General features: G+C 40.7%; 1 protein-coding gene across 6 annotated transcripts in view; it reads right to left on the reverse strand.

Moving 5' to 3' along the window:
* LOC117753980 (E3 ubiquitin-protein ligase HECW1) overlaps positions 1–4,197 on the reverse strand; it is a 62,919-nt gene extending 58,722 nt beyond the window's left edge. For 4 of the 6 annotated variants that reach the window (XM_034572580.1, XM_034572579.1, XM_034572583.1 and 1 more), the window contains exon 1: positions 3,783–4,196. In XM_034572580.1, coding sequence (XP_034428471.1) covers positions 3,783–3,812 — 30 coding nt within the window. In that variant the 5' untranslated portion in view covers positions 3,813–4,196. Of the gene's footprint in view, positions 1–3,782 lie in introns of all 6 variants that reach the window. The other 2 variants (XM_034572577.1, XM_034572578.1) reach the window with 1 other exon arrangement.
* Positions 4,198–11,788: the final 7,591 nt, after the last annotated feature.

An 11,788-nucleotide genomic window follows, 5' to 3' on the forward strand; every position in this document is an offset into this window, starting at 1 on the left:
GTGTCGAATTTGGTGCAATTTGGACATGCCATATGTTCAGTAATAATAAAGTTTGCATACACATAACCAGGCAAACAGAGCTACAGTATGTAGCTGCATGTGGTTGGGGGTGGGGCAGAGCGCTAACAGGCGGTCTGCGGACTGAATTGAACAGGTCCATGTCCTCAGATAACCTACAGGAACCACCAGTGTTTCCCGTGATGAGTAATGAGCACAATCATATGACCTACAGGGACAGCGCCACTCTGCCATTGAAAATCAATGCCATACTAACATATACCATTGGCATATTCCAGGAACCACTGTCTGTCTGTCTGTCCGTCTGTCTGTCCGTCTGTCCGTCTGTCTGTCCTATTGCAGGTCAATTTTACAATGTCAGAAAGAAAGTTGCAACCAGCATCACCACAGGCCAAACAACAGCCCATTCAATATGTTTACAATGGTTTCATTTTATTTCTATAGCCCATATTCACAAATTACAATTTGTCTCATAGGGCTTAACAAGGTGCAACATCCTCTGTTCTTAACCCTCAACAAAAGGAAAACAACCCAAATAAAAACTATTAACAGGGGGGAAAATGTTGAAAACTCAATGGAAACCACATGTGAAGGATCCCTCTCCCAGGACGGACAGAAGTGCAATAGATGCTGTGTGTAACTGAACATATAAAAAAAATTTGTGTAAATGTTTAAACTATTTAGACATAGGAAAATGTCTGATAGAAATGAAGGGAGCAGCAATGAAAATTGAAATGGAGGAGTTATTGCCAGTAATGGCAGAATATGTGAGTAGGCATATTGTATATCAAGCAGTCATGTTGTTATCATAGTCCATGATCAGCTGCCACCATGATTACAATCCACCATCATTTGATGAATTCTTAAGTTTTTTCTTAAGCAAATGATCACATTTGCTGTTGTTAGCTTCTGAAAGTAAGTATTTGCTAAATATTTCTCTGTTTAATGTCCATGTAAGTAAAAATATATTTAGGTATAGGACTGCATATTAAAGTCTCCTTGAGCTCTGTGATATTGTGATGGGTTTTTTTCAACATTTCAATGACTAAATGTAAAATAATCATGCATCATGAGTAATGAAAATAATAAATAGTTGAAGTCTTTGTCTCTAAGAATCTCACATTCCTTCAAAAGTGCCAGTTTGACAGCAATTTCAGGCCTTGTCTATACAACAGTGGATATTTTGTAACAGATATTTCCCCTCCATTTAAAGAAAAATATCCGTCTACACTAAAAATATCTTGATGATATATCTAGATATCTAGACGGGGACGGAAAAATCACTACAAACGCTCAAATTAAGCATGCCAGGCCAGTAGGTGGCGATAAAGTCTACATCAACGATTGGTCAAATACTAGAGAAGAACGCCATTGTCCTATTGGTACTGGGCAAGGTTTCTGGTGCAAGCTCATTACACAAAGCAACAGTGGACCTGTGTTAAGTAAGTTGTGAAGTCATTGTTTCCCAAACGGTCCGTTTGACATGAACACACATGAAAACCAGAGTTTTTGAAAATGTGCACTTTGGAAGTGTTCGTAAAAGAGTTATATAAGTAAAAGAGTAATAATCTCCTTTTTAGTGACTTAAACAAAGTTTACATGTGGACGAGGGGCCCAAACACAGAGGGAAAATTTTGTCTTCCAAAATTAGTGTGGACAGGGCATCAGTGTGGCGAATCGTCACACCTTTCTGTTTTGTGAGTCTTTCAAACTTCTGTGATTAATACAGAAGACAGTCCAGTCAGCTGGTTCTAGATGTTTCAGATCAGAGCCAGTGAGACAAAACATCCCAGTGCTGAGTCAGCGCTCTATCTTCTGTACAAGGAGACGGGTGTCCCACTGAAAACAGTCAAATTGCTGCTCTTTTTAATCTCCACAATGTGCGCAGAAAGCCAGCACCAGCACAAATCTAATCTACACAGCTCAGGACATAATTATAGAGATGAAAACACGTGGCAAAACGTTCTATTTCATTACAGTATGTTCACTATGATGTAAATGGTGTCAAAGGTCAGCAGTGTTGTGGCAGATACAGTACATGGACGCTTGCTTACAGGTGTAACATGAGTAGAAGTTGATTCGTACTGATGTCTTTGTAAAGCACCTACACAAGCTGCGTCTCAATTGGGAGGTTGCATCCTTCAGAGGCTGCATTTGAAGGCTGATTGCGTCACATCGACACGACTATAGTCTGTCCCAATTCCAAGGCTCCTTCAAATGTGACATATGTGTCCTTCCACCCCCGAGCAACGGAGGCTCCACCGGGTGGATCCTTGCCCACAACCTATCCCAGGGTTCATTGCGCTTCACTGACGAACTGTTGGCGGCAGCAGGTGAGGAGAAAACGGTACAAGGATTCATTTTTAAATTTAAGTATCGGCTTCAACTCAACCTAACGGCGCACAAAAACACATCTTTTCAGCATCTTTCATCAACCGAAGAACTTTTTCTCATCCGTATCTGTTGCTAGGCGACGGCTGTAAGGGCGGGACAAGCTGGTGCTGCAATAAGAAAACCAGACCGCCTCATTTCGGTTCAAAGACCATGTCCTTCTGAGGACACACATGAATTGAGACACACATAGAGACTTCTTGGGTTCACCACTACACTCTAAAGCCACGTGAGTGCATGTGTTCTGGAGACAAGACCAACCTCACACCAACACTAACACTAAAATCACACACTGCGAGAGAAGATGGGAGCGTGTTAATGGCAGACATAGTGAGTGGGAAATAGTCATATTTAGAGTGGTTTCTGTAGTAATGGTCACGAGCTGTAGGTCATAACAACTCGCCATCTTGTCAACATGACAACCACACTCATCGGTGATTTGTAGCTCAGAGTCACGTCTAGCCCAGAAAAAGTTGTTGCTGTTGCTCCTTGGGAAATACATATTTTTTAGTGGGTTTTTTTTACATCTAAATCTCTATTTTATACTTATTTTATTGGCTTATTGATGTCCTGATATTCTGCAGTGTTTTGATTGTTGTCATATCTGTGAAGTGTGCCTGAGTGTCTCTAAAGGCACCAATAAAATAAAACTATTATTATAATTATAATTGCGCCATTTAGTTTATTACCCCCCCACGTTATCAACAAAACAAAAGGCCACAAAAACGAAAGCAGCCATGTGTGGTGTGATGCTCCAGGATTTAAGAGGATTTCGGGGAATGGGAATCCCCCACACAACGAGGGGAAGCCTCACAGTCGTAGTAAGACCCCGAATCAGGAGAAACTAGGACAAGTAAGGCTGTGGGGCCCTGGCATCTCCAGCGCCAAACACCATTTAGAAAATTAATGAATTTCATGTTGCGTGGCTCCCTGGGGAATATAGTCTTCCTTACATGGCAGATGACTGAAGGTCCTCTCTCACCCGTGGTCCCGCTTTAATTCGGCAAACATCTATCCGCTCATAATCACGAATTTGACCTTTTTTTATTTGATAGAATATCAACTTTTAGGGATGATGTGTACAGAATTTAGACTTCCTCTGACAGGCGATCTCACTGGAGTGCTGCCCGAGGACAGTTCCGCCTGTGTGGTCCATTCGGAGGCAAGAGACAGAAACAACCCGACGTCCTCCGCCTGTTTCCTGTTTGCGGTGAATTCCGCTGAAACACTCGAGAAGGATTCAGCGCAGCGTGTCCCCCCCCGACGAGGAGGAGCTGCTGGGCCGCCGCTGGGGGCTGGCATGACGGCGAGGCTCCCATCGCATCACCCCCAGCGTTCACCCAGCAACAATGGAGGCCGAGGAGGAGACCTACCTGGGACAAAACGAGCTGCCGGTGGATCATTCTCCAAACACGGTGGCGGTGAGGACGAGGGAGAGGTGGCTAATTTCCGCCGAGCTCCATTTTTGTCCACGGTTGAAGCGGGGAAGGAGGGAGACAAACAACAGCAGAGAGAGAGGGATGAGACATGGGAGAGAGAGAGAGAGTCACATCCTCTCCTCTTCCTCTGGACCCCAGTCAAGATAGATACGATGCAACGAAGCATTTCCGGTCCCAGCTAAAACCACGTTCAAATACTTTGACATTTCACGTTTTATTGTGGCATATTTGGGATGTTTTATTTAGATTTTTAATTAATATGTAATAAATATAAATAAATAAATTCCCTCCAAACGCAGCTATTAAGAATTGCCTTTATTTGATTGTATATTTTGATATTACTTATGTGTCTTTTATTCTATAATGTTGTATTATTTCATCCCTGGTCTTTTTTAGATTTTGTATTGTATAATTTGTGGTCTTTAGTTTTAAATGACATTGCTTCTTGTCTTTGTTGTTTTGTATTTGTGGGTTTTTTATTTGTCCTCTTCATGAGGCACCTATTTATTATTGTTAATAAAACATAACAATAATAAGAACAACAACAATAATATTAACAGTAGTATTAAGAACATTCAAAATAGAGCAGTATTTTCACTTGCAATTGTGGAAAGAACAATTCTGATCAAATTACGCAATTCCGAGTGAGAATACTCTTATTTTGAAGGTTTCACTCGACATATTCGACGTAAACATGTTCACCTTGACGTAGCTGGGTACCAGAGCCCTACAGCCAATCAGGGAACGCGCTTCTCTCCTCGCGTGCGCTGCTGCCTCCTCATCTCCTCGCCTCCACCCGACAACGCGCGCATAAACACGCCGTTTACGCACGCGCGCCAGTCATCCAGTCATCCATCCATCCACATACGTCGCCCCCTCCCTCTCGTGCTCGTGCTCGTCTCTCCTCTCTGTCAGAGAGATGCAGCTGATTCGAGGAGGCCCGTTCACTTGTCACTGCTAAAACAGGCTATATGTGAATTATAGAATAGAAAAGATTTCCTTGTAATGTCATTGTAATCCAGTGGGTGAATACAAAAGAACAAGAATAAAAATGTTAAATATATGAAAAATAATATATACAGGCAAAATATAACTTGTGAAAACAGTGTGATATAGCCTTTAACAATAAAAGAGTAATTGTTCTAACAGTAACAGCTGATATGAAAAAAAAATCCTGGTTCATCCCCATGATCTGTATCAGCATTAAAATTAAATGAGTTCTTCCCTGACCCATATTGCATCCCTCCACCAGGTTCCATGGTAATCCATTCAGTTCAAGGCCGAAACTAAGAAAGAAAAGAGAAAGAGCCTCTGAGCAGCCATCATCTTCTTTTAGCCAATGAGAGGCTGAGCTGGATTTCCACATCATCTTGCAAACAAAGATGTGAGAGTTAAAATGTGTCTTCAAAGACTACAAAGAAAATTCTTTGTAGTATTTGTAGAAAATTCTTCATTTCAAACGTAAACCACAAACTGTGTGATCTTTACTGGAAACACGAACACAACAAAAAGCCCAACTACACTTGTGTCATCCAACATGACTCATAATATAAACTTTAATCACTTCGAGTCTATTAAAAACAATAGAAATCACTGCTTATTTTAATGTTGTTGTTTTTCTGAAGTTATACACACTATGTAATTTAAGTTAAATATAAGTATAATAACAAGTATGATCTTGGTCACCCCTCAAAATATCCACATTGTGGATACTAGACCTGCCACCAATTAATCTGTCGACAATTTTGTAAATTATCAACAGAATTTTGTGTTTTGTCCATAAAACGTAGAAAAAAATATAACCACTCCAAAATAAAATAGTGAAGAAAAGTGAATTTCCCAGTGTTTAAGATAACATATTCAAACATCTCGTGTTTGGTCTCTCCTGCTCCTTCAGTCTTTTAAAGCATGCTTCCTTCTCTGCCCGCTCACACTCTCCTCCATGTAGTGTTGACTTCTGTCAGTCTCACTCTGGAGGTTCTCTGTGTGGATGGTCAGCTTGGCCATGAGCTCCAGATTTCCATCTACAAGTGCCAAGTTTTCAGTTGTGACACTGGCTTTTGTTGATTTACTTTTATGCTTTTCAAGGATGATGTGGTTTACCTTCTTCTCAAAGGAGAGCTCCCTCCACTTGACCCGGTCACACTTTTCCGTCAATTCCTTTTGGACCATCTGGGACTCGACCTGCTGCATTTGAGGATGAGCATTCAAGGATTTGATCTTCTTCTCTTTTGCTCTTAACCTCATGTTCATCCCTTTAAGCTCGGACTCTGGCAGTATTCATCTGACTGGTCAAGTCTTTTCTCCTTTCTCACCATTGACAGACTGTAAAGAGTCTGTCTGAACCAGCCTCCTCTTCTTTTGACCATCAGCTCCTTCAGAGCAGCGTTAAGTGCGGCCATGGTGATAGATAGATAGATAGATAGATAGATAGATAGATAGATAGATAGATAGATACTGTTGAATACAACCCTCTGGTTGGTTGACCATTTTGATGACCAGCACCATAATATTGCCACATTTTCTTGACTTCACTGCCACCTAGAGGTGAAGAAGCTGATCTGTTGTTGCAAAAGAAGTTCTAAAAGCTTTATACAAAGATCAAGAATTACACGTCTTTGAGATTTTGCTTGTCATGACCTCTTTGGGTTTAAAAACAAACATATGATTTAGGATATTTTTAAGATGTCTTGTAGTTGATCTTGTCACCGTGAAAGCATTTTATTCCTTTTGTTTGTGGTTGTTATTGAGCTTTTTATTGTCATGAGAATTGAACGTTCCCACAGATGATGTGGTTTTGTGTCGACCTCTTGTGAATGTATTTATTCACTTGGCCTCAGACAGAAAACACACACAGATCATTTGCCAATGAGATAATCATTTTTATTATTGATGTTGTTTTTATTGTATTGAGGAGCAATGTCGTTTTTTCTCTTCAGGCCTGTAAAAGATAGGACTTTTGAAAAAAAGGGTTAACAAGCAAAGCTCGAGACTACCTGTAGTGGGAGGACATGTCAGTGAAATCTTTTACTGCATAGATCAGAGTGGGAGGACTGTTGCTCTGCTGGCATCTGCTGGACAGAAGCTGTTCATGCCTCAGTGTTACATCACAGATTCACCGCTCGTCCAACTATTCCACAGGGGACAAATTCTGACTGTGGAGTGTAAATATACCTGGAGTGTTTCAACAGAGACAGTGTTAAAGATGAATGTTGTTATAGTGCCTATATAACCACTGCTAAGAGATCACTGTTCTTTCCATTCTGCCTGTGCTTTTGTGTTGGAGGCAGAGGAGGAGCGAACACTAGGAGAGAGTGGGAGAGACAGAAATTGCCAATGAATGTAAATGAGTAACCAACATTTACATCTTCCTGGGTTGGCTGCGCTTGTAGTCCAATGATATCTCCCTGTCCCCCTGTCATGCCACCCCCTCACATTATCCCCTATTCCCTTTCATTCCTCTGCACTACCACTCACTCTCTGTCTCTCCCTATTGTTCTCACCCCCAGGCTTTCTCTGTCACCTCCTCCTCCTACTTCCAGTACTTGGTTTCATTTTCCCGGTCCCTCTGTCAGCTCCTCTCCATTAAGGTTGAGTCATTGAAGTACCGGGAGCAACAGCTGCCTATTCATCTTTTCCCACTGACTGAGACATGAGAGGGAGAAGGAGGAAGAGATGCAGGAGGAGGGAGGAGAAGGTGCCTATACTTCTGCAGCACATGGATGTTCTTCACACAAGCCACATCCTGATAAACACCACAAAAACAGCTAAAGTCCCACTTCAGCATCCAGAAGAGAGGATGTAGATTAAAGGTCCAGGGTCTAGAGAGCTATATCTAATGTAATGTGTTATTCATGATTAGGTTTAGATTTTCATCAGTGTATAATCAACTTAGACTAAAAATTGTTTTGTTTTGTTTATGAGTCCTCTTCCACAGAGTCCGCCGCTTTGCACCACCATGTTTTCAAGAATGAACAAACCAAACACTGGCTCCTGGGAGGGCTTTTCCACGATTTTATGTTGTCTGAAGTCTTCTACACACTTGGAAAAGGAGGATTGGGTGTGGGGTTGTTCAGCTGGTGGCAATATGCAATTCCACCACTAGATGCCACTAAATTCTACAAAGGGAACCTATAAACTTTGATGTAAGGTAATCATTGGTACAGATATTTTGGGATTGAGGTACCTGACACTAGTAAACTAAGGTATATATTTCATCCTTATTATTGGTCAATTCAGTAGATTAACTAATAGTCATTGTTGAGTCAGTCCTAAAAAATATCATGGAAAAAGAACAAAATAATATTTTGAATATGAATAAGTTACTTGTTACGTTTTGTACAAGGAATAACAAATTCATATTTTAATTGATTAATATTATTTATTTGTGCTTTAAAATTACTTCAAGCTGCATAAATCAATATTTGTATGTTATTGATGTATCAAATGATTTAGTTCGATCAGAAATCAGTTCTTTATTGTGAGAAATCCATGAAGGATTAACCTCTATTAACATAGCTAGAATCATTTTTAGTTTCTTTTAGCTCATTGTTTTGGTTTTATGATTATACAGTTTCATTACTCTTTTGGGTCTGTCTATTGTTTGGTGTTGTTGCTGCTCACAGTTGTTTCAAACTTCAGTGACTATCTCGTCAGAATAGAAATTTCCAAATGACATACATACAGCTGATATACCTCAAGTGGAGGGAGGTTGTTGTACCAAGCTTTGAGGTTGTTGCTGCTTAACAGCTCAGTAATTTCCTGACAGGCACATAAGTTCCACATTAACGGTGTAGGAAATATGTTCAGTTCCATTTGTTTACTTTTCGTGCCCTGAAACCTCTCAGATTGCCTGAAGGTGTTTTTGAAAACTCACCAGCATATTCAGATGCTGAAGCAGGCTTTTGTTTCTGCAGAACAGGAAAATGCAAAGTGAACATTGTCTCCTGTTTGTTGCTTTGCAGCTGCAACAAACCTCTTCTTCTCCCTCTTAACGGTTGCAGCCTATGTTGACTTCATCCAAATGCATTTGTGATGACATGTAATGAGTACATTTGTTAAAGGGTTCTGTCCATTGTCACCGAGTGCTGCTTGTTGTGGAAACGGTTGAGTTTCTCTTAACCCTTGTGTGGTATTCATGTTTTGGTCGCTCAGCCAGTGTTTGCGGGGTCTGATGGACCCACTGCATTATTGGGTCTTTCAATCAATACAGCAATAACAATTTATGTAAAAATACTTAACAGATGTTTTCTTTATCCTAATAACAAGCAATATAGACAGCATATATGGTTAATATTTGTCATTTACCCCTGTTAAATCACATTTATTAATAAAAGTGCTTTTCGTTTTTTGTGATAAAATGCAATTACAAAAGAAAAATCAAGTACAATCAAGATATAGGTGGAAAAAACAAATATCAGTATTGATATTTATTTCTTGGAACTCAATTATAAATTGAACACACTCTGGCAGTCTACACAACACGAGCAACACTTGTAAGTTTCCATGCATACGATGAAGCAGCACCACAGGCAGCCCAGATCTGGATTCCGTATTTCGCGGGTTTAGACAATATGTACTGGCTAAAGGACCAGCGGCCCCTGAATGGCATCAGCTGCTCATCAACAGTGACATTAGGCCCAGGGTTGTAAAATAGGGTGAGGCGGGGCACCCACTTGTCCCATACTGTCCTGATGGCAGCAAGCTTGTCTTTCTGCCGCCGAGCTGGTCTGTCGTCTCTGTTATCAAAGCAGATAATCCTGGAAATAATCTGGAAGATTTCCAGAGACATTGTTCCTTGGAAAAGTTCTCTGCCAGTTTATGCCTCCCACAGGGGATTCTGTGGATTCCCCTGTGGATTTGAAAACTCCAGCAAGGATAAGAACCCCAAAGTATGCAAATAAATGGGTTTGGTCCATCTCATTCCACCTCTCTCCAAAAACACGCTGTCCCTCCAAATTAGTGAAATCCAGAATGATTTGTGTGAAGTGTCTTTGCCCCTGATGGCTCTGCTGGTGTGAGTGAATAAAGTGCTGCACATACACTACCGTTCAAAAGTTTGGGGTCACCCAGACAATTTCGTGTTTTCCATGAAAACTCACACTTTTATTTATCAAATGAGTTGCAAAATGAATAGAAAATATAGTCAAGACATTGACAAGGTTAGAAATAATGATTTTTATTTGAAATATTAATTTTGTTCTTCAAACTTTGCTTTTGTCAAAGAATGCTCCATTTGCAGCAATTCCAGCATTGCAGACCTTTGGCATTCTAGCTGTTAATTTGTTGAGGTAATCTGTAGAAATTTCACCCCACGCTTCCTGAAGCCCCTCCCACAAGTTGGATTGGCTTGATGGGCACTTCTTGCGTACCATACGGTCAAGCTGCTCCCACAACAGCTCAATGGGGTTGAGATCTGGTGACTGCGCTGGCCACTCCATTACAGACAGCATACCAGCTGCCTGCTTCTTCCCTAAATAGTTCTTGCATAATTTGGAGGTGTGCTTTGGGTCATTGTCCTGTTGTAGGAGGAAATTGGCTCCAATCAAGCGCTGTCCACAGGGTATGGCATGGCGTTGCAGAATGGAGTGATAGCCTTCCTTATTTAAAATCCCTTTTACCTTGTACAAATCTCCCTCTTTACCAGCACCAAAGCAGCCCCAGACCATCACATTACCTCCACCATGCTTGACAGATGGCGTCAGGCACTCTTCCAGCATCTTTTCACCTGTTCTGCGTCTCACAAATGTTCTTCTGTGTGATCCAAACACCTCAAACTTTGATTCGTCTGTCCATAACACTTTTTTCCAATCTTCCTCTGTCCAATGTCTGTGTTCTTTTGCCCATATCAATCTTTTCTTTTTATTGGCCAGTCTCAGATATGGCTTTTTCTTTGCCACTCTGCCTAGAAGGCCAGCATCCCGGAGTCGCCTCTTCACTGTAGACGTTGACACTGGCGTTTTGCGGGTACCATTTAAAGAAGCTGCCAGTTGAGGACCTGTGAGGCGTCTATTTCTCAAACTAGAGACTCTAATATACTTGTCTTCTTGCTGAGTTGTGCACCGGGGCCTCCCACTTCTCTTTCTACTCTGGTTAGAGCCCGTTTGTGCTGTTCTCTGAAGGGAGTAGTACACACCGTTGTAGGAAATTTTCAGTTTCTTCGCAATTTCTCGCATGGAATAGCCTTCATTTCTAAGAACAAGAATAGACTGGCGAGTTTCACATGAAAGTTCTCTTTTTCGGGCCATTTTGAAAGTATAATCGAACCCACAAATGTGATGCTCCAGATACTCAACTAGCTCAAAGGAAGGCCAGTTTTATAGCTTCTCTCACCAGCAAAACAGTTTTCAGCTGTGCTAACATAATTGCACAAGGGTTTTCAAGGGTTTTCTAATCATCCATTAGTCTTCTAAGGCGATTAGCAAACACAATGTACCATTAGAACACTGGAGTGATAGTTGCTGGAAATGGGCCTCTATACACCTATGTAGATATTTCATTAAAAACCAGACGTTTCCACCTAGAATAGTCATTTACCACATTAACAATGTATAGAGTGTATTTCTGATTAATTTAATGTTATCTTCATTGAAAAAAACAGTGCTTTTCTTTGAAAAATAAGGACATTTCTAAGTGACCCCAAACTTTTGAACGGTAGTGTAGATGCACTGTATGAATGTGTGTAAAACTGTACTGTAAAGCGCTTTGAGTGGTCATCAAGACTAGAAAGTCCTATATAAATACAGAGCATTCACCAAAGAAAAACTACAGCAGCACAGGCACTATCCATAACACTCATGTCATTATTCTAACTTTAAAGTCACAAGTTGTAGAATTGTAGTTGCAGGATTTAGCCCAAAAATATCTAGGGCTCGTGGGAAACGGTTTATATATTTTTTTAACTTTCCATCCTTAATTAAATATTAGAAGCAAAACACATG

Source organism: Hippoglossus hippoglossus, chromosome 20 (genome assembly GCF_009819705.1).
Source record: "Hippoglossus hippoglossus isolate fHipHip1 chromosome 20, fHipHip1.pri, whole genome shotgun sequence".
Lineage (NCBI taxonomy): Eukaryota > Metazoa > Chordata > Actinopteri > Pleuronectiformes > Pleuronectidae > Hippoglossus > Hippoglossus hippoglossus.